General features: G+C 42.2%; 1 protein-coding gene across 1 annotated transcript in view; it reads left to right on the top strand.

The window, feature by feature from the left end:
- The window catches only part of MAPK12 (mitogen-activated protein kinase 12), a 79,007-nt gene that overhangs the window by 35,099 nt on the left and 19,398 nt on the right, over window positions 1-24,510 (top strand). The window contains exons 5-7 of the mRNA XM_044280253.1: window positions 16,647-16,676; window positions 18,718-18,765; window positions 22,237-22,351. Coding sequence (XP_044136188.1) covers window positions 16,647-16,676; window positions 18,718-18,765; window positions 22,237-22,351 — 193 coding nt within the window. The remainder of the gene's footprint in view (window positions 1-16,646; window positions 16,677-18,717; window positions 18,766-22,236; window positions 22,352-24,510) is intronic.

Here is a 24,510-nt window from a genome sequence, read left to right as displayed (position 1 = left end):
TGTGACAGGGAACAGGTGCTCTAGTCCAAATAACTGTATCACCCGTACAGAAAAGGTATTGGAAATAATTGTAAAGTATGGACTGGCACTCTGTATGTGTGGCTACAAATCTAATACACAATATATAAAGTGATCACACTAATTTAATAAATGAACAAATATCAATAAAACACTATAAAAACATCATAAAAAAATCAAACAAACGCGTTCATGCTGATACACATTGTGATAATGAGTATGTGAAAAGGGCAGGCGATATGCGCAAAAATGGCAAAGGTTCCTTATAAAGGTAAATGAAGATTCCTTCTGAGTGAGTGTATTGTTTCACTAGTCCGCATAAAGTGCATTCACTAGTGCTACTTGGCCATATACTTATAGCTTACGGCTTGTGAGCCAAAACATCCTAGATTTGGCGATTAGGTGTCCGGACCCCGTTATTGCAGATGGTGATGAGTCGGGTGCTGATTTGCACTATACTAAAAGCATGTACAGGTCTTACCTGCTTCCGGATGGATTACAGTTTAATCTTTCCTAAAATATGGCATTACATACCCGGTGTAGCGATTGCTGCTGTATGTATTCTTCCACGCTGTTCGGGCAGACGCCGGCGTGTCACGTGGTCTGTAGCAGAAGTATGACTTGTATCTCGCAGCAAGGTGTCGCGGGAACTGGTGCCGAAAATAGGATCTGAAAATTTTTACTTTATTTGGAGCGCTCCAATTATTCAAAAGTTTCTTAAGCAGGTTTTTAGATCATCCGTGTAGAGGAGGTCTCTTATTAGTCCGGTGGGAGTTCTCAGCTGTTTACGCCAGACGCGTTTCGGGGACCTCTTACCCCTTCCTCAGTCGCAACAGCTCTCCCATTTTTGAACTGACTATTTATAGACCGCCCAAAACATTTAGCTCTATTGTTGTACGTGCGGTTTTATTGCGGTTTTTCACTACTTGTGCGTTTTTTTTTTTGTTAGGTCTCATCATGATATACATCATAACAAAAAAAACGCACAAGTAGTGAAAAACCGCAATAAAACCGCACGAAAAACCACATGTACAACAATAGAGCTAAATTTCTGGATGTCAAATCCGCACCATGTTTTGGGCGGTCTATAGTCAGTTCAAAAATGGGAGAGCAGCTGCCACTGAGGAAGGGGTAAGAGGTCCCCGAAAACGCGTCTGGCGTAAACAGCTGAGAACTCCCACCAGACTAATAAGAGACCTCCTCTACACGGATGATCTAAAAACCTGCTTAAGAAACTTTTGAATAATTGGAGCGCTCCAAATAAAGTAAAAATTTTCGGATCCTATTTTCGGCACCAGTTCCCGCCACACCTTGCTGCGAGATACAAGTCATACTTCTGCTACAGACCACGTGACACGCCGGCGTCTGCCCGAACAGCGTGGAAGAATACATACAGCAGCAATCGCTACACCGGGTATGTAATGCCATATTTTAGGACAGATTAAACTGCAATCCATCCGGAAGCAGGTAAGACCTGTACATGCTTTTAGTATAGTGCAAATCGTCACCATCTGCAATAACTGGGTCCGGACACCTAATCGCAATTATACCCAAGACTACTTATTCCTATCAAGGACGTTTTGGCTCACAAGCCGTAAGCTATAAGTATATGACCAAGTAGCACTATTAAATGCACTTTATGCGGACTAGTGAAACAATACAATCACTCAGAAGGAATCTTCATTTACCTTTATAAGGAACCTTTGCAATTTTTGCGCATATCGCCTGCCCTTTTCTCATACACATTATCACAATGTGTATCAGCATGAACGCGTTTGTTTGGTTGATTTTTATTTTTTTTATGACACTATAAGTGTTTTATTGATATTTGTTCATTTATTAAATGAGTGTGATCACTTTATATATTGTGTATTAGATTTGTAGCCACACATACAGAGTGCCAGTCCATACTTTACAATTATTTTTAATGGTAATTGCACCAATTATCTAGGAATGCTGACTAGCACTGGGGAATGGGCAGATACCATCAAACCCCTAACATGCCTCCCCATACGCCCGGGCCCATCACACAGATTGTACTTACCTGGCTCCCCGGTACCCTCATCGCTTTTCATACCAGCATGGGTGACGCTAGGGAGGCTTGTTCCTGCTATTGGCTGTTCCCCACCCCCCAGTCGACAGATGTGTTGATCCGTGCGACGGGAAGATGCAGCTGCGGCCGTACCAATATTGGAAGCGATGTGGGTGCCGGGGAGCCAGGTAAGTACAAGCTGTGTGAAGGGCCTGGGCGTATGGGGAGGCAGTTTAGGGGATGACAAACCCTTTAATCTCTTGACTTTGGGGCTCTGGGGTGCCGGTGGTACAGCATTAGACATTTCACCCATGGTTTACAGAAGCAAGTCTGTAGGAAGTAGTGACCTCAATATTAGACCTTTTTAAAGGGTTAACAGCTAATCCAGCACCAGTAGCACGGCTCGCTGGAAAAAATTCCAGTAGCATTGCTTAATAGCAATATGCCTTAGGGTGCAGAATACGTAGACATCCCTGTCACCATGTGTAGATGGAACAAGAGGGAAAACCAGTTTTATTCTGGAAAAATGAAATAAGAATTGCGCAGCTAATGTTAGGGACTGGCTTTATTGCATTAGTTTAACAGTTTGTTGTGTAAGAAACTCCAGAAATAAGCTGGAGATTAACCTATCCCACACCATACACATAACGTGCAAATGAGTGCTACATGACCTGCTATCATAAACCCGAATTTGTGGGGGGGTTTTACGCCAAGCTATGATATCCCTGATAGAGGATGTGCCTAATTTATGATGAGGCACATCTTCTGGTAGTTCAAGCGCCTAGACTGAAATCTATTGTGTAGAAAAATCCCGGCAAATGCAAGGTGTTTCAAAGGCTTATGCGTTTAATCATATCATAAGGTATACACTCTCAGGATGCGTTTCGGGCCATCCCGTTTTCATCAACTAATCAGCTTTGAGCTGCTGTAGATTAAAGTCCTCTTTTATGCCAGAAAACTGGCGTAAAAGAAGAGAATATCAATGGGTCAGCTAGTCGCTCTCAGCCGTCGCCACGCAACTTCTTTTTGGGAAAGTGGTGAGGGTGACATAGAAACATCAATTGCTCCTCGATTTCAGTGCAATGGCATTTAAAAAGTCACAAACGCAAGGTTTTCAACTTTTTTTAATGATAAATTCCACCCATAGTGTTGAAAATATGATGACATTTAAAGTCACATTTTCACTATATGTCCCTTGATTGACATGTTCACTGCTGACCACGTCATGATCAAAGGGGTAACATACCTCTGATCGAGTTAAAGAAAACACAATGCAACAGCAAACATAGAATATATGAAATAATGCTACATACTCTATATAAAATGATTAGTAAAAGTTTTGATCAAAATAATTTGTGCCCATTCACTACAGCGAGGTGACCTTATTCTGGGTGGGAACCAACTGTATGATACCCCTCTCTGTGCCAACCTGCGTGCTAAAGGGGTTGTCTCACTTCAGCAAATAGAATTTATCATGTAGAGAAAGTTAATACAAATCGCTTACTAATGTATTGTTATTATCCAGATTGCCTCCTTTGCTGACTGGATTCATTTTTTCCATTACATCATACACTGCTCATTTCCATGGTCACAGACCACCCTGCAATCCATCAGTGGTGGCTGTGCTTGCACACGCATTTCCCTATTGTGTGCAAGCATGACTAGTGTATAATGTGACTGGAAAATTAATCCAGCCAGCAAAGGAGGCAATATGGACAATCGCAATACATTAGTAAGTGCCTAACAGCCTACACCAGAGAGAATTTGAGTCCTGTATTGTCTGTGCACACTTGCTAAATAAAGACTGAGAATTTGACACTTCAAAATAAGTGAGTGCTGGAGTCCAAATCTTTCTATTTTTCGTTGTACCTGTATAAGGAGGTTGAAAACCGGATGCAATTTAACCGCAGAAACAGTGAGCCGGTATCTCTACTCTACATTAGTAAGTGCCTTGTATTAACTTTCTCTACATGATAAATGACATTTGATGAAGTGAGACAGTCCCACTAATTAGAACCAGCCTCTGGAAATGATGGGTTTGTTAGCGCAACCAAAGTGGAGACAGACACACCTTCAAAAGCATATTGCAAAAACAAAAGACAAAGTTAGTCAGCACATTCTGGAGAATGAAGTGAATGCACACGTGCGTAGCAGAACATACAAAAGTAAAAGCAAACACAATGCAACAGCGCTCTGCAGGCATATAATTTATGCACTAATGCTGCCTTCACTATGTAAATGAATATCAGGTACTTGGCAAATGGATTTTGAGCTACAAAAAGAGCCCCCTACAGCTAGATCGATTTAAAAAAAAAAAAAATGCAAAGGAATGGCTGTTTGAAAATTTCCCCATTATAGAGGAGCTGTCACCTCCTGACATGTCAGTTTTAGTAACTACTTGCATTCCCCATTGTACTGTAAGGGTATTTTTAAGTGACTGACTGGTTCTCTCCTTTAATTCTGTTTAATACTCTGTAATAGTTTATAAGTTTCCCTTGTAATGAAGTGGGTTAGAGAGAGTACCCATCCCCCATTGTGCTGATAAGACCACATGCGTGATGCACACTGGAGGAGGGGCTAACAGGTTAAAACTCTGCTACCCACCTTCACTTGGGAGACTCCACCAGGCCTCCATTCTAGGTAGGATGTCAGTATGATTGCCCTATCTCTCTTGTACACCCTGGGGTGTCAGTCATGTGTTATAACAGGGTAGACTGCCAAGGGTTATAGCATGATCAACAGAGTCCACCCCATTTAGGCTAGTGAGGTTTATTTACTTTTTATTATTCTGTATGTGATTTATTTGTGTTTATCGTATCTTTAATCACTTAGTAAATATATTTATTCACGTAGCCTGCATGAGCTTTGTCATTCTCAAATCTTACTAATTCACTTTACGTTACACCCATGTTATAACAATTCTGGAGCATCATACTAATATATAAAGGAACTGACTGCAATGACTGACTTCTTTGATTGGCTGAAGAGGTTATGATGTCACCACTTGATCCAATAAATAAATAAAACTATAAACAAAAAAATATCCAACTATGAAGCAACAAGTGGAAGGAGTCTACTTCTGCTATGGGACGATTATCACTCCCCAAATGCTTGCACAGTTTACGGTTTCATGAAAAAATGAAAATTATCAACAGTTTTTTTCTAGAGACTATTGTATTTTTTGCACAATGGGCATACAGGGGACAGAGTGGTGGCATACCTAGGGTGCATTGTCTTCTAGATGTATTTTTTTTTTTATCACACAATGGGCTTTATTGCTAGTCACTTCATATATTTGTTGTGCCATTTCTATATTAGGGCTCATGAACTTATTTTTGGTCCGCATACAATCCACTTCTTTTTTTTTTTGCGGGTCTGATGCAGACCCATTCACTTCAATGGGGTCGCAAAAGATGCAGGCAGCACACCGGTGTCCTTATGTCTGGTCCGCAGCCTCGCAAAATATGTTCCGTTTTATGGACAAGGATAAGACAGTTCAATAAAGGACCGGTATCCCTGTTTTGCCAACTGCAAAAACTGCAACGGTCGTGTGCATGATCCTGAATTGCTACTAGAAGCTGAGTGAATTGCAAACAGTCTGCAATAAAGGTCCAACTGAGTGTTACCAGTTTGAGATTTGTCCCTGCACAGTCTGACACTGGTAGCACCGATTTGAATAGGGTCAAACTGTGCAGGGACACTCCCACAACTGGTAACATTCATAAACTTATAGTGGAATTAATAGAGTACTGGCACAACGTAAAAAGATTTTCCAGTATTACATGGGGAATGCAAGTAGTTGCTAAAACAGACCGGTCAGGAGAGGTACCGGGTCCCCTTTAACATGCACATCTTGACACCTATATTGATACATATGGGTTGTGCAAAGTTTGTTATTCCCCATCCACAGGAACATCCTGATGGTGCGACAGGTCCACACGGTAGCCGCACTAAGAATGGACCTGTAGATTCTTGGTGGTCTTGAAAACCTTGGCCTCATGAACTGGGGCATTTTTAATGGGAAGCTGTTTCAGCAGAGATTTGGCTCTGTTTTTAGTGCCGAATCAGCGCTGAAACTTGTTCCCAAAATCCTTCTTGTGAACATACCCTTAATGTCTTTTTACATGTTAGGGGTCATTAAAAGGTATGAATGGAATTTTTATTTTAATGTTTAACATAGGGCTTATTTTTACAGTTACATACACGTAGGCTTTCCTGTGTGTTTCTACATGCAAATGAACCTGAGATGTGTCCTGTGTGTGAGATGAGCCCAGCACCGCCCCGCATCCTCAGAATCTCCTCCTTGCTCCCCGACGACAGAAAGCTAGAGCGCCGTAATCTCGCGATGCGCGAGCTAGCGCATGTGCAGTTCCTGCCCTGAGGCTGATGCCAGCACAGGTAAGGAACACTAATGACACTGTGCATGCGCTAACTTGCGCATCGCGAGATTACGGCGCTCTAGCTTTCTGACGTCGGGGAGCAAGGAGGCGATTCTGAGGGGGCGGTGCTGGGCTCCTGCACGCTTGACTCATCTCAGGTTAATTTGCATATGTATCAAATTAGTTGTTTTTTTTTACACAATAAAAACACAGAGGGCTATGGGGACTGGGTATTGTGGATGTGCTAGCGGCCATCTAGCAACCCATGTCCTCAGCTCTATACACAAAATCCAGGTGACAGGTTCCCTTTAAGTTCTTTCTTACATACAAGTTCTGCTGTGATAAATGTTATAGTTGCACCCGTGCTGTGTCCCGCAAACACTTGAATGGGTCAGAAATCTGCAAGATACAGAGCGGAAGCACTACAGAGCACTGCTGTGGGATTTCGAGCTGTGCTTCCGCAGCGTATTTTTTGCGGTGTGGACTGAATGTTGTGGATCGCTGACCCATTATTTGCGGTCCACAACACAGGCACGGGGCCCACACGTTCGTGTGCATGAGCCCTAAGGATACATCTTGTCCCAAAGAATGGATTGTTACTGGAGCCTTGTGTTTCTGGCTACAGAGAAATTGGGATGTGAAATTTTGGAACGATCACTGACATATATTTGTTGGCTGATCCAACCAAACATCAGTGTGAAATAGACCATAGGTGGCCATACACATGCGATGTTGCTCGTACTCCTTGCTCCCACATAAACATACCTGAGCGGCTGAGTGTGCATGTTTGCTTTAATGAGTAGTGGGGAGTAAGATGGTGGGAGCTTATCTCCCACAGGAACAAAGGATCAGGCATGTTGAAATCCATCATGCCTCCTTCCTTCCCTTTTTCCTCCAGCATCTGCTAGGGACAGTCAGGGGGCCCCCAATACTCATTAGATTGTCAATCCCATTGAAAGTGGCAGATTCAGCCAACTTTCTTCTAATGTGCAGAACATCTATTTCGCTGGTAGCATCCACGAAAACTGATCCAATCTGCTGAAGCACCTTTTCTGAGAAATCTGCATTGTGCCAATGCTCTGTTATTCCTCCTGGAAATGTGTGACTAAACTGACGGCTGGATATCACCATTCCTGTTGTCCACAGGGTGTATCCGTGCACGTTCACAATCGGTGCAGTATTGGGTAAAACCACATGTATAGGAGCACTCATGTGCCTGGGAAAATGTTCTGCTGATCATGGGGGTTCTTTATACTCCAGTAGGGTCTGTGCAGAGCTATACCAGTACTGTACAGGGAAGCTGAACCTAAGGAGGAGTCCGTACGTAGACTTGATGCAATGCTCTGACACGTAGTCCGGTTGTGGATTTGGTGGCATTGGCTCGTGTGCAGTATAATCATTGTGGTGGTGTTCTGTAAGCTTTCCTTCATGCATGTCAGAACTGAAGTGAACCTTCTCATGTAATAAGCATGCCTTTCCTTGCTTCCACCCCCTGCTTTAGGAAGTAGTAGGAATCTGGAAGCCGAGGACAAAATGATTCAAACTGCCTGGAAGCTTGTTACCTAGGAAACTTTTCTAAAGCCGTCTTCCTGAAGTGAACCCGCCAGTATGTGTCATAATACATGCCATAAGTGACAAGGCCTGTCAGACAGCACATCACGCTGCAGTCCAATTACAGTTCATCAGTTCTGATGAAACCTGTGTTACTTTCTCATAGATGTTATCGTTGCGGGGCTAAACTCCAGAAATCATTATTTTTCATTGGGGGAGGGGGGACAAATCTGGGTGCAGTCAGGGGCTCCGAGCTACAGTTCAGTCAATAGCAACTGCAACGTATTACAGCCCCTGTATGGGGCATTTTGGTGTCCGCCTCCTGTGCGTAATGGTGACTGATCGGAGGCAAACTAATGCATTCTGAGCGGATCCTTTTCCATTCAGGAAAAAACTGGTCTGTTTTGGGCCGCTTGTGAGAGCCCTGAATGGATCTCAGAAACGCAAAGCCAAAACGCCAGTGTGAAAGTAGCCTTAAAGGGAACCTGTCATCAACTTTATGCTAAACGCACTGATGGCAGCATAAAATAGTGACAGAAATGCTGATCTCAGCGGGGTGTCACTCATGAGCTAAAAGTAGTTGCTGAGAACCAGCATCATAATCATTGAAGCCCAGGCCTGGAAAAGAGTCCCATCTGCCTGAGAAGAGTCCTGGTCATTAATAATCTCCTGCTCTCCCGCCCGTCTGCTGATGATTGGCAGTTCTCTCCTAGAGAGAAAGGGAGAAGACTGTCAGTCATCAGTAGGTGGGTATGGAGGGCTGGAATTCATGAATAACCAGGACTCTTCTCAGGTGGCCGTGACTCTTCTCCAGGCCCAGTCTGCAATGATTGTGATGTTGGTTCTCGGCAACCACTTACTTTTTACTTATAAATGACAGACCGCTGAAATCAGCTCGCCTGTCTCTACTTTATTCTGCCGTTAGTATGGACAGCATTAAGTTGATGACAGGTTCCCTTTTAACAAGCACAGCGCCATCCATTGGTATTGCCGTCCAGGGGCATTCATTTGCATGGGATGCACATATGGCATTTGACTGATGTACGTGATGTCACTGGCCTGAGCACCACAGCCTCTTCAAACAAATGATTGATGAGTGTGCCGGAAATGTACATAGAAACATAGAATATGTCGGCAGATAAGAACCATTTGGCCCATCTAGTCTGCCCAATATACTAAATACTATGAATAGCCCCCGGCCCTATCTTATATGAAGGATAGCCTTATGCCTATCCCATGCGTGCTTAAACTCCTTCACTGTATTTGCAGCTACCACTTCTGCAGGAAGGCTATTCCATGCATCCACTACTCTCTCAGTAAAGTAATACTTCCTGATATTACTTTTAAAAGTAATATGTCCTCTTGTAGCAGTTTTTCTTCTTTTAAGTATTCTCTCCTCTTTTACCTAGTTGATTCCCTTTATGTATTTAAAACTATCTATCATATCCCCTCTGTCTCGTCTTTCTTCCAAGCTATACATGTTAAGGTCCTTTTAATCTTTTCTGGTAACAGATATTGATGACCTATCCTAAGGATTAGTTCATCAATATTTGACTCCTGGAAAAACCCTTTAAGTACCTACACAGAGAACTGAAAAAATGTAATTCTTCTGGAACACGACTGCTGGGTTTTGGTTGTAACTCTTGATTTAAATTTGCCTCTTGTCAAGGTTCCCTGCGCAGTATTTTTGCTGTGTTAAAGGGAGAAACTGTAATGTCATAGATTTTGAAACACATTCCAAGTAATTTTGTACTTGAAAGTCTATAAGACCTTCTGTATGATTTTTTTTTTTTTATTTTTTCTCTGCGGATGTTACTATTTTGTGGTACAGCTCCTATGCAGAGCTCTGCTCGGTTACATACTGTAGACAGACATCTTGCAGTCAGCTATTACTTCACATTACTGCGCATTAGTCATTACATTGAATTGTGTACAGGACCCTTTACACTGGCCGATTATCGGGAATTTATGTTCGTATGAACACTTGTTCCCAACAACTGGCCCATGTAAAAGTGCGGTCAGTCATCGGCTGAATGAGCAAACACCAAAATCATCATTTCTGGACAGCAGATCCCTCTGTGAAAACTGGGATCTGCTGCCCAGAAACGATAGATCTATGTGAGGACAAGGTATTGCAGCATCCTTAAAGGGGTTGTCACTTCAGCAAATGGCATTTATTATGTACAGGAAGTTACTACAAGGCACTTACTAATGTAATGTGATTATCCATATTGCCTCCTTTGCTGGCTGGATTCATTTTCCCATCACATCATACACTGCTCGTTTTACATGGTTATGACTAGGGATGAGCGAACTTCTGTTTCAAGTTCGGCTTACAAGATTCGGGTTCGTTGCCTCTAAGAATTCTGTTGTGGATTTGGCTACCATGGACCATAACTTATGGTCCGTGGTAGCAGAATCCATAACGGGATTCTTCGGTAACCCGAACCTTGTACGCTGAACTTGAAACAAAAGTTTGCTCATCCCTAGTTACAACCACCCTGCAATCCATTAGCGGTGGAGGTGCTTGCCCACTATATGCAGAGAGGCCGGGACCGTGGGAGCTCACATAGGCTGGTGCTTTTTTTCTATAGTGTGCAAACACGGCCACCACTGATGGATTGCAGGGTGGTCATAACCATGGAAATTAACAGTATATAATGTGATGGAAAAACGAATCCAGCCAGCAAAGGAAGCAATATGGACAATCACAATAAGATAGTCAGTATCTGGTATTAACTTCCACTACATGATAAATACCATTTGCTGAAGTGAGACAACGCCTTTAACTTGCTATATTGTGTTTGCCGCAAATCACCACCGTCTGTCAGCATTGCCTGGCGACAAAGTATTGGGTTACCACAAAAGCACTTCAATTGAAATTCCCGGCAGCCTTGCAGGCTGTTCTCTCCGCACCAATTGGTATCTGGGGAATTTCTAGATATGACAGATGCTAAAGTAATAGAAGCATATCCCTGATAGCCACCTGCACTTCTGGATACCAGAAACCCAGTATTAAGTATTGATTGTTTTTTTTGTTTTTTTTTTCTTTCTTGTATAAAAATGTGTTTCTATGAGACCACCAGGTTCCTGCAGTTTACTGGGAGGGTCTTCTACTACTATTCTAGCTAAATATGTTATGTATCCAGGTAGGGCTATAATTACAGCTAAACGATACAGATTTTTTAAAATACCATCGATATGATTATTATTTTTTTTATGGAGTGCTGTATCAGCACAGCATCTGTGCGTCTCTTGAGTCTCTGCCGCATGCGCCATTCATCCTGGAACGGGAGGCAAAGACTCGAGACCCCCGTACATGTTGTGCTTATGCTGTGCTCCAGATCAGAGTGGGATACCAGCACTGACTGTAACGACCACCATTGCAGTTAACTCCATAGATGCTGCCATGGCATCTAGGCAGTTCCACAGAGGCTCCCTATAGGCATTACCCCAGCCCTGGAACAGAATCGTAGGACACTGCCATGACTGTATGGGTATTGGGCTGTGTTGCAAGCTTTATTGCGGTGGTATACAAGGTGCTGTATGCTACTGCATTATAAAAGTCATGTATGCTATATATATAACCAGCAATAAATAAATAAAAATTTCAGTTTTAATAAAAAGTGATTTTATGTTGTAAAAGTTGTAAAAAAAAAAAGCGGTATAATAAAGATAACATGTTACTTTACAAAGCAAAAAATAATGGCATTGTTCTTATCCTACCTCCCCCCAAAAATTGTTAATCAGTTAGTCCCATGTACTCCAAAATGGTACCAATAAAACGACACCTTGTCCTGCAAAAAATAAGCCCATATATGGCCACATCGGTGGAAAGGTTAATAGGTTTTGATCCTTGAAATTCGACAACATGCATAGTTTTTGCATGAGAAGTGCTATTATTGTGCAAAAGTAAAAAAAAAATAAAGCAAATAAAACTATACATATTTGGTTGCCTTAATCGTACTGACCTATACAATAAAATGTACATACTAATTATGTTGCACCTTGAGCTACAAAAGTGCAAAAAACAATATTGGAATAGCTTTATTCCCATTACCGCTCATTAATAAAAAGAATAAAAGCTAATAAGTTATATGTATACCAAAATGGTGTCCCTAAAATCTACAGTACAACAGCAAAAAGTTATCAACAGAAAACGATATAAAACTGTAGAGAAAAATCAGTAGTTGTCCTTAAATTAAAAATAGAGATTCATTTTTTTTTGGCAAAATCTGCCAGCCGTATATCCAGCCAATTACTACTGCAACTTCTGTCGTGTTCTCTTTTCCTTTTGTAAGGTGTGAACTACATTCCCTACTTCTGTTGTGGCTTGTTTGAGATGGACTTGCTTTCAGTCTTGTGTTGACTTGTTTCACCTAACTAGGAAATTAGAAGCGATTCATAAGCATGCTATTAACCTGCTTCATTTTTTATATTATCCTTGTTAGATACCAGATGTCAGGGGTGGACTGGGAGCTTAAAGTGGCCCTGAAAAAAACCTAAAAAAACTAAGTGGCCCCATTATCTAGGCATGTCCAAATTAACAGAAGGCGGGGCAACACAAGTAGATGGGGTAAACAATACCATGGTGCAAAATACCATCCCAGCAGAACCAAATACCACAGTGTAGCAAACTCTCCTGCCCTCTGTGGTGGCCATCAATAGCTGCCATCTTCTGTCCTCCTCCTCTAGTTGTCTATGGAATAGAGGGGGTTAGGTGCTGAGGTGCTGGCCACAGCAGTTGCATTCAGTAGGGCATGTGCGGTCGCTGGCCGGGTACCTGAGTACTGAGAGCTCATCATGTACCTGGTCAGTGGCAGAGAGCAGGATTTAGGTGGCCCCCTGGGGGCATCAGCCCACCGGAAAATTTCCCTGTAGGGTCTATGGCCAATCCACTCCGCTGTATGTAGGTAGAACTTGGTGTTACTAAAAATAAAATCATTTCAAGCGATAACATATATATTTCTATGAAGATGATACTAATCAATGTAGTCACTTATAAAATAAATGGTCATGTAATGCATTGGGTTTTGTGGGACAACTACTGCATTGTACAAAATTCTGATATCTTTTGTGCAGTGTTTCTGAACTCTCATAGTAAGCCACTACTGAAGCTTCTAGCACCAGTGACAGTAAGTGAGCCATAAAGCACTGTTTACTTGTAATCCCTGTGTACACATGTCCTGCCTGACCTTAAGGGAACATGCACACCGCAGTGTAGTTTATGTGGAATTTCATGCTGATTTCTCAGAGTTTCCACCCCAAAATCTGCATGTGTTACTTGGGGATTTCAAAGCAAAATTTCCCCAGATCTGCACTGAAAACCTGCACAAACAATTGACATGCTGCAGATTTAAAAAAAAAAAAATCCATGCAGTAAAAAATGCAAGATTTTGAGAACTTTTCTGCTACTGTTATGCTGCAGATTTTCTGCACGAAATTCCACATAGAAAAATTGCGTGTAATCTGCACGGTGTGCATGTCGCCTAATACCTAAAACTGCTATTCTGCACATTGTATTTTATAAATGCTACAAGGTGTGCGTGAGGTGTCTTTGACTTGTACAGCATACATTGCCTGCATACTTTTTTAGTTATACATTGTTCAGTAACCTGAAAGACTGTTTATAAAGGGATGGATACAGTCCAACAGGAAGCGCTGAGTGAAGGCGCATTTACACGTACCAACTAAGCAGGCAGAGATCAGGAAGGAACCGTTCCCTTCCCGATAATTGGCTGCTCGTCAGGGAAGGTGAGAGTGGCATTTACATGTAGCAATCACCTCCACTGTATGAGGATGAGGGATGGCTACTGAAATCGCCCTTGTGCATGCTCATTGTTTCTGGGCGGCAGATTACTGTTCACACAGTGCCCAGAAATGATTTCATGTGCTACATAAACAATGAATTGCCCTGATGGGTTCAGGTGATCGGCAGCACATTTACAGTAAGATTATCTGGAACAAGCATTCGTTCCCTATATCAACCCACTAATTGCACCATGTAAATCCACCTTAGAGGTTTGGGGTTCTATATTTTACTATATTGATGACCTATCCTCAGGATAGGTCATAAATATCAGATCAGCGGGGGCCCAACTGCCGACACTCTCACCAATCAGCTGTTACAGCCCTTGTAGTTCCAGACTTCTTTCCTTTAAGATTTATAGAGGCCACTGTGCTCTTGGAAACCTTCAGTGCAGCAGAAAAGTTATGGTGGTGGCCGTGTTTATACTGTGGGGGTGTTTATCAGAGTCTGGGACAGGGAGACTGGTCAGGGTTAAGGGGAAGTTGAATGGAGCAAAGTACAGAGATTTTCTTAATGGATATCTGAATCTGAGTGCTCCGGACCTTAGACTCGGCAGAAGCTTCACCTTCCAACAAGACAATGACCCTAAGCACACAGCCAAGGCAACACAAGAGTGGTTTAGGGACAACTCTGTGAATGGCCCAGCCAGAGCCCTGACTTGAACCCAATAGAACATCTCAGGAGAAACCTAAAAATGTCTGTCCACCGATGGTGCCCTTTCAACCTGACAGAGCAGGTGTGCAAGCTTTTTGGCATCATACCCCAAAAGACTGGAGACTATAATCCCAAAGGTGCTTCAACTAAGGCTTTATTCACACGTCTGTGGTTGATATGACGCCGTGCGCTTTGTGCTGCCGCAGTACAGTAATACACTCGTATGATCTATATGAGTGTATTACTGTAGTGCAGCGGCGGCACAAAGCGCACAGTGTCATAGCGACCAATGACGCCGTGCACTCCTGCACTAAGCAGGATGCCAGTCCGGTATCTCACGGACGTGTGAATGAAGCCTAAGTCCTGAGTAAATGATCTGAATACTTGTGTCAGTGCAAGATTTTAGTTTTTTATTTTTCTTAAATTAGTAAAGATTTCTAACATTCTGTTTCCACTTTGTTATTATGTGGCACTGGGTGTAGAATGCTGCGGGAAAATGGGATTTATTTATTTTTTTAGCACAAGGCCGCAACATAGCAAAATGTGAACAGGTCTGAAGACTTTCTGAATGCATAATAAATAAAGCGCTTAAAGGAGTTCTCAAATTTTTTGAAGTTGATGCCTTTTCCTTAGGCTAGGACGGTAATCGATATTAAATGGTTGGGCACCCAGCACCCCCACTGATCAGAGCACAACACTCCAGTGAGCACCGCGGCATCTTCCTAGGCCAAGTGACTTCCCGTTCATCGGTCACATGGCCTGGGCGCAGCTCAGCCTTATTGAAGTGAATGGAGCTGAGCTGCGATACCAAGCACAGCCGCTATACAATGTAGAGCACTGTGGTCGGTGAGCTGAGTGGAGGCTGTGGTGCTAACAGGAGCACCACGGTCTCCTCAAAAAGCTGATCGGTGGCGATATTGGGAGTCAGACCCCAGGAGAGCTGATATTGATGACCTATCCTGAAGAGAGGCCGTTAATATTAAAGGAAACCTGTCATCAACTTTATGCTGACCTCACTGAGGGCCAAATAAAATAGTGACAGAAATGCTGATTTCAGCGGTGTGTCACTCATGAGCTAAGAGTAAGTGGTTGCTGAGAACCATCATCATAATCATTGCAGCCCAGGCCTGGAAAAGAGTCAAACCTACCTGAGAAGAGTCCTGGTTATTCATAATCTCCTGCTATCCCACCCATCTGCTGATGATTGGCAGTTCTCTCCTAGAGAGAAAGAGAGATGCCTGTCAGTCATCAGTAGGTGGGCGAGCTGGAATTCATAAATAACCAGGACTCTTCTCAGGTGGCCGTGACTCTTTTCCAGGCCCAGTCTGCAATGGTTATGATGGTTCTCGGCAACCACTTACTTTTAACTTATAAATGACAGACCGCTGAAATCAACTCACCTGTCTCTACTTTATTCTGCCGTTAGTATGGACGCCATAAAGTTGACGACCGGTTCCCTTTAAGCATATACCAAATCACATAGAAAAGTGTCACTATAGGTTTCTTTAAAAAGCTCTAAAACAAGTCTCAAAATGAGTGGAAATTGTAAGGCGAAGTGCAGACATGTGAAATGCTGGAAAATATATTTAGTTGTTTAAGCTTCTATTTGACTGGAAATTAACATGAGGAGGATTTATAAGGGTACTTTCACACTGGCGTTTTTCTTTTCCGGCATAGAGTTCCGTCCTGGGGGCTCAATACCGGAAAAGAACTGATCAGTTTTATCACCATGCATTCAGAATGGAGAGCAATCCGTTCTGGATGTCTCAGTTCCGTCTTTTTGACTGATCAGGATGGAGATAATACCGCAGCATGCTACGGTTTTATCTCCGGCCAAAAAACAGAACACTTGCCTGAATGCCAGCAATTTTCCCATAGGAATGTATTGCGCAGACCGAAAAAAGGGTGAAATAAATAAATGCCGGATCTGTTTTTCTGGATGACACCGGAGAGACGGATCCTACATTTCAGTGTATTTGTAAGTCTGACAAATGCCATCAGTTTGCATATGTTCTGACGGATCTGGCAGGCAGTTTCAGCGACGTTACTGCCTGCCGGATCACTGCCGCAAGTGTGAAAGTAGCCTAACTTGTGCACAGCAATTTAGGGTGGTAGGTTAGTCTTTGTCTGGTAGCTACGTACTTGCATATGTTGTAAGTGTCTAATAAGCAAATTGATAATCTTTAATATTCTTTCTTTGCAGTACATCCATTCGGCTGGTATAATACACAGGGTTAGTATAAACTTCTGATCTCTTGTACATTAGATGGCGGTATTATTCTAAGATTTTAAATTGGTATAATTCCTTTTGAAGAACTGCTTCGTATTCTGTATTTTTTTTCTCTTGGTTCAGGTCTTAGCAGGTCCAGCTGCTGTCTTCCTTTACTATCCCCCGTGGTTGTGAAACATACCAAAAATAAACTGGACTTAATTCCCTGTTACAGTCCCAGTTTCTACTAGCACTTTGAGTTCTCCACAAGGCTCCTCGCTGGAAGACTTTTAATTGTATGTTTTCTGTCATCCTGCCTGTGTGTATATAACAGTTCATCCTGTCATTATGTTTTGCATTGGTGTTTTCAAAATGACATTCATTAAAATAATGCTATTGTTGTAAAATGTAAAAAAAGGAAGAAATCTTTGAGATGTGCCGTAACTCCATTACATTATCTGCAGTATGCCTTATTTACAGGGACTCTGTCACCAGTTTTGTGGGACAGTGCTCCCTTCACAACCCCACGCCACTATAGATGACTGTTCTCTGGGCTACAGATAGTCAGGATAGGTCATCAATATCAGATTGTTGGGGGTCAGACTGCTGATCAGCTGTTATAGAGCGCTGTGCATACACTCTGCAGTGACCATGCTGAGCTCTGTCTATAGGAGCTGTGCTTCCTCTCAGTACGCGGTCTCCTACCAGTGCTGTGGCAGCCCGAAAGCGATTGGTATCTAATATCGAGGACCTATGTGGAAGATGTGTTATCATTATCTATAGAGAGGCCCTTTTACTGCAGTGCCACTAACATGCATCCATATACCGATCATCCTGGTGTTTATCGCTGGGGCAGATGGTTTTATACTGATAGACTAGGGTAGGCACCCTCAAACTGTGGCCCTCCAGCTGTTGTAAAACTACAACTCCCACAATGCCCTGCTGTAGGCGGGTACCTGTAGGCTGTTCGGGCATGCTGGGAGTTGTAGTTTTGCATCAGCTGGAGGGCCGCAGTTTGAGGATGCCTGGACTAGGACCTAAGTCCTCCCCAGTATTGGTGAGCGTTGTCATGCCGAACAAATGCTTATGCTTCCTAAATGCACAGGCAGTAATATTCTGATGTAGGAATCTTTGTCATTTTTTAGTTTTTATTCTGCTCTCCTGAATGTCTGTCTGTTTTTAGCACTTGTACTCATGAATACATAAATTCTTGAGCATCTTTTCTCATAATTATGATGTGATGTTCCCCTGTAATTCCTGCTGTAAATTTAGATCTGGGTGTTACCATTTGGAGGGTATGTCACCGCATAGTCCAAACCTGTACAATCATTGCTGAATATAGGGAAGATGTCCGCATACCATTAATCCCGTTAATTCAGGCAAGGCGGATATGCACCAATTATGTTTGGACTTGTGCTGAGACCTTTTTTTTTTTTCAGGTAAAGCAAATGCACATCCTAAACTAAAAAAAATATGATCCCATTAAGTGAGATGCCCAAATTATGTTGGAAGAACCGATCAAAAGACAATACATTCAAACAGTGTATATGTCTTACATTGCATTCCCTCTCAGGTGGTATCCAGGTGACCGGGAACAGGAACGGTATATTGCGGACTTGTATGAATAGATAGAGTACTAAACATGTCGGGGATAGTTTAAGATGAAGGGGGAAAAAAGTCAAGATAATGTACCAGCTGCTACCTCGTAGTTCACAGCAGCAGAATTTCTGTAAAAAGCTAATAAATAATAACCCTTATGTCTCTGCTTATCTTCATTAGTAATTAGCTACTCACAAGTGGAGCTGTAGTTTAACATGACTTGTGACCCGGCATCCTCATCGTCACTGGTGCCAGGACATCCACTGATATGTCCTGGTGCCATTGGCTGTCCTACTGGGTAGTTGTCTCCACCGATCTGATAGGTCAACCCCTGGGGTCTTGAGTATTCCATTTATAACTACACACCTGCACAGTAACCTCTTGTATTTTCAAAATTCATATCCAGGCTAGTTTGGTTTTATAGAACATTTCTTATTGTACAATTCCATTTGTGTTTCTACCTCAGGATCTAAAGCCTGGAAATCTAGCTGTGAATGAAGACTGTGAACTGAAGGTAGGTAAAATAGGTTCCAGTACTCTGTCTGTTACATCATATACATCCTCCATATATATTTGCAACCTGCCTGTGTTATTTACTGAAGGTTTATCGTAAATCATTGTATTCTCTGTTTAGAGAGACCTGGAATTAGAAATGGGTATATGAAAACCCAAGATTGCATGTGGCTACAGAAATGAAGGCAACTGAAGTCAATGAAGCATACAACTACAGCTTGGGCTACTTTCACACCTGTGTTCGGTGCGGATCCGCACCAATAATGCAAACGCTTGTATCCATTCCTAACTGATCCGTTTGCATTATTCATAAAAATAAAATAAAAAGTTTAAGTCAAAACGGATCCGTCTTGACTTGCATTGAAAGTCATTGGGGGACAGATCCGTTTTCAATTGCACCATATTGTCAGTGAAAACTGATCCGTCCCCATTGACTTACATTGTAAGTCAGGACGAATCTATTTGGCTCCGCATCGTCAGGCGGACACAAACGCTGCAAGCTGCGTTTTTGGTGACCGCCTCAAAAGCGCAACGGAGACCAAACGCAGCCAAATTGATGCATTCTGAACGGATCCTTATCCATTCGGAATGCATTGAGGCTGAACTGATCCGTTTTGGGCCGCATGTGAGTTCCCTGAAACGGATCTCACAAGCTGACCCAAAAACGCCAGTGTGAAAGTAGACTTATTTGGTTTGCAATTATGCTGATTCAGGTTTTATTTGACTTGCGGCAATATTCATATCTTATAACGTTTCGGCACACAGGCCTTCTTCAGATACTGTACATGATAAAATATACAGACATTTTTAAGATATATCCAATAAATAATGACCATAAGTCAGTATAAATGATATTGTATGGAGGTACATATTAAAAGCATAACAAAACTTGATATCAAGGATGTAGTCAGATATGATCAGGTGTATCAGATTCTACATAGATGTCACATCACAGAAATGTGTATATAACAGGTGAAGTCAGCAACTGGAGAGGCAATTGTGAGGACCGAACTGGAGGTTTGCAGGGTATAGTATTCTCATAGGTAGGCTGGGGAAAAAACTGACCATATCTGGTGATAGTCAAGACTTGGTAACATAAACTCATCATCTAATATAACAAGTAGGTAGGCTAAGATACTGGCACATGAAAACAGCGATTGCTTATATAAAGACCCATTGAACTTACCTATGCCGCAGGATTGGAAGAAGGAGAATTGGTAGCAGGAAGGCAGACTCAGAAGGAGACTGTGTAATCCACACGAGTGAACTGGTGAGGCGTCTGTCATGTCATAAAGTTTTGTTATGCTGTTAATATATACCTCCATACAGTATCATTTGTACTGACTCATGGTCATTATGCATTGGATATATCTTAAAAATGTCTCTCTATTTTATCATGTACCGTATCTGAAGAAGGCCTGCGTGCCGAAATGTTATACAATATTAATATTGTAAAGGGGGCAACTCTATGTATGTTTGGGAGTTGCTCATGATACAGTTCCCTAATCTATCAGTAAAAGCAGTGTTTAAAGGGACACTGTCAGGCCTTCTGAGCATAATTAGCTCTTTATATGCCCCCCCAGGTCTTATAAGTTCCCAATTCATACAAGTATTATCCCTGTGCGCATTGTAAAACGTGAAAAATCATCTTTATAATCACCTCTCCTTTCTGCCCAAGGGGCGTTCTTTGTGCCGCATTTGCCCAGCCCGCGCCCCAACTGCCGGATACTTAGACACGCCCATCTCATTAGTATTCACTTCGCTGGGCGGTATTTAACGGTCACTGACATTCGTAGATCCCGCGCATGCCCCCCCCCCGATTTGGCACGCTGTATTATAATGAGCAGTAGACTCTCAGTGGGGAGGAGACGCAGTCCGCTCTGATTGGATCGTGCTCACAGCCAGGGAAAAGGAGACTCCCACAGCAGAAGACTGCGTCTCCTCCCCATTGCGAATTTAATGCTCATTAATATGATAATACAGCGCGCCAAATCATTGGGGGCCACGGGAGGAGGGGGCGGGGCTTTAAAAACAAAACAAAAAACACCCATTGCATCAGTGGGGGCCGCCCTACAAGGTAATACCATAATTAGCCTATGTCAAAACTGATGAAAGGTCCTCTTTAAAATCTGGTTTTATTAGAAACAAATTCACTATTGTTCCATTTGAAGTCTCTAAGGGTACTTTCACACTAGCGGCAGTGGAGTCCAGCAGGCTGTTCTGGCGGGTGAACAGCCTGTCGAATCCGTCCTGCCGCTAGTTCACGTGTGCCCCCGGACTGCCGCTCCGTCCCATTGACTATAAAGTACGACATGCAGTACTTTTAGTCCGGCTACCTCTCGCCGTGCTGCTGCCGGAACTCCGCCCCCATTATAGTCAATGGGGAAGGAGCGGCAGTCCGAGGGCACACGTGAACTAGCAGCAGGACTGATCCGACAGGCTGTTCACCCGCTGAAACAGCCTGCTGGACTCCCTTGCCGCTAGTGTGAAACTAGCCTTAGATTAATTTATAATGTATACTATATTGTCCTTTAATTATTGTAAGCATTATAAGCCATGTCTAACTAGAAGGCTAGAAAAAAACTGTACATTTTGTGTTGTACAGCATTTTATACAGATTTATAAAAAACCTACTATATATAGAAATGGGTTCTCACTAAATGGTGTGTATCAGAAGAGCACTGGGGAGGTTATGCAGTACATGAAAAATTCTAGCTAGCACTGAATTACCGTATTTTTTGCTCTATAAGACACGCCTAGGTATTAGAGGAGGAGAATAAGAAAAAATATATTTTTCATTAGACCTCAGATCAGAACCCCAATGTTGATAAGACCCCAATAAGACCTCTGATCACAGCTCCAATGTGAATGACCCCGTAGACCTCAGATTAGAGCCCCGATATGAATAACAACCCGCCCCTATTCAGACCTATGATCAGACCCCCCCCCCCCCCCCAAATGTGAATGGCCCCCAGACCTTAGTACAGACCTCCTTGCTCAGCGCAATTGGAAAAAATAAAATAAAAATCCACTTGCCTCTCCTGCTCCAGACACCGCCTCCCCCGCTCCCAGGATCCAGCTCCATCTTTTTCTTGCCCCATGCTCTGCTGTGACCAGACGCGCACAGTGTGAGGTCAGAGTACTGACGTCCTGATGCTGTGCTGAGATCCAGGAAACGGTGAGTTCGGAGCCTGGGGAACGCTGCATTCACCACTTCCTGGTCCTCCAGTACTAATGAGCACATCCATAGTGGAAGCGCTTATTAGTATTCATCCCATAAGACGCGCTGCCATTTTCTCCACATTTTTTGGGGGGAAAGTGCGTCTTATGGGGTGAAAATACGGTATATTGATTGCTAAGAATAAATTACATGTGCTATCTCTCTGTTCTCTTAACACTGTTTAGTTTTATTTATCCCACGCAGTACATTTGGATGATTTCCTGATGAATTATCACTCGCATATGTTCACAGATCCTGGATTTTGGACTGGCAAGGCACACAGACAGTGAAATGACAGGTTATGTGGTGACCAGATGGTACCGAGCTCCGGAGGTGATTCTCAATTGGATGCACTATACACAGACAGGTAAGGAGTTTTGGCTGCCCTGAATATAGAATTGATAATGTTACAAGGAAAACAAAATTCTTGTTTTGCATACATTAGAATGACATTAAATGTGTAATTATTCAGTAGTATACCAAAAACTGAAAAGCTTAATTGTCTGTGGGTCCATCCCTTCCTATACACGTCTTCAGTTCTTACTGCGAAGCAGGCAGGGTGTGTAAACCAGCATGTGGTGGGTCTCATCATGAGGTATTGAGGTCAATCTGTAGATCACAAAATGAAAGCACAGGAAGTATTAGGCCAGCGTACTTGTTTAGCTGTATTCTTTTTCTATGAAATATTATTTTCCAATACTCTGGAGACTATTGGAATAGGCTCCTAACTATTCAGTGATACCAATCGATGTATTACTAACAGCCTTACAGGGTCTACATTCTGAGAAGGCAATGGGGAGATGAATCAAAATGTGGCAGATTTCTATGGCAGACTGCGCCAAAAGAAATGGTGTACACGCCTTGCAACACATTTATTAAGCGTTTTAAACCAGTTTCGGACACTTCGACTTGTCTGACAACAGGCCATGGATAAGGCTACTTTCACATTTGAGGCACAGCTTTCCAGCAGACTGTTTTTGCATATAATGCCAGGAATTGGACAGACAAAAACTGTTGCGTGCAGCGTTTCTTCTCTGGCTCGATCCCAGCAAAATTAACAGGTATTGGCCAGATCTCCAGCAGACCCAATTATAGTAAATAGGGTCGGCAGGCATTCTGTTAGCATCCGGCAATGCCTGAATCGGGAGAACTCTTGCAGGCTGTTCTCTGATGGGACAGTCTGCTGGAGAGCTGTGCCGTAAATGTGAAAGTCCCCTTGTGGGACTAGAAAATGGTTAAAAGAAAAGGTAAATAAAGTTTTAATAAATAAGTAAAAAAAAAAAAAGTTTTTCTTTCGGGGGAAAAAAAAATATTTCAATGGAAAAATTGCAAAAATCAAATCCCCACCACATTTCTGGTATTGCCGCGTCCATAATGACTTCCACCATACAATTAAATATGGATAGTGTCCTTGTTGCTGAACAAGATTCACAATGATTATTCTGTATGTCCATTCCACAAAAAGAATGTGTCTCTAAAATGCAGACTACAGACGCATTGAAGTCAATGGGTCCACAAAAAAAAAATATATATATATATATATATATATATATATATATATATATATATATATATATATATATATATATATATATATATATATATATATATATATATATATATATTTTTTTTAATAAAAAAAAAAAAGAAAACGTATGGCAGCACCAATTTACACCAAAGAGAAAAAGAGGGTGCTAGGTCCAGGGAATTCACTGCTTACCCTTGTATGTAGACGTGTGTATATGTGTATATATATATTAATAATAATATTGGCATCACATAGATTGTATCCATATTTTACAGATGCACTTTTTGTGGATTGCAAAATGGACACAGTGGTGTGCATGAGGCCTTATCCGGGTGGATGTAAGCTGGCTGTCTGGTGCCACCTATTGGATGGCTACCTTTTATAGGTCAACCATTTCAAACAGGCTTTGGAACAGTGACTTGAGATATAAGCCAGAACAGAAATCTTTCTCATAAGAAAAAGGCACTTATTTGCAGACATCTGTTTCAGGGGGTTTCTCCCACATCTGTGCAGTGTAATGTTTCCCCAGTCCAATAATTTTAATTGGAACTGTGTAATGTTTCTTTTCTCATGTGGTGGTGCTGCCAGGTACCTCACCTCCACACACTCCATCCGATTGCTGTAGGACACCCTGTGAGTAGCTTACCTTTGTGGAACCCTTAAAGCGCAAAAAAGAAAAATATTGTCCAACCCCCTTTTTTTTTTTTTTTTTTTTTATATTATATTCTGTATTCTGGCATTTGGACTTTTTTTTTTCTTCTCATTAATGTACCCTAACAACTTCCCATGGAAATGGGAAGAAATTACCACAAGCAACAATGTTATATGAAGGAGGTTATGGAGGTGCAAAATACTAATGTCCACTAGCATGCTTATAGTCCATGGAGGAGTGATTAGTACTGTAACTGTACTCGTGTACAGCTTCTGGCCTCAGTCACTAATGTCTCTTCTATATTAGACATACAGTTTTGCCTAAATCCTCCTCGTATTTTATTTTT

The sequence above is a fragment of the Bufo gargarizans genome, chromosome 2 (genome assembly GCF_014858855.1).
Source record: "Bufo gargarizans isolate SCDJY-AF-19 chromosome 2, ASM1485885v1, whole genome shotgun sequence".
In the NCBI taxonomy this organism is placed as follows: Eukaryota; Metazoa; Chordata; class Amphibia; order Anura; family Bufonidae; genus Bufo; species Bufo gargarizans.
Note: the sequence above shows the minus strand (reverse complement) of the source record. Positions and strands in the feature narration are given on the sequence as shown.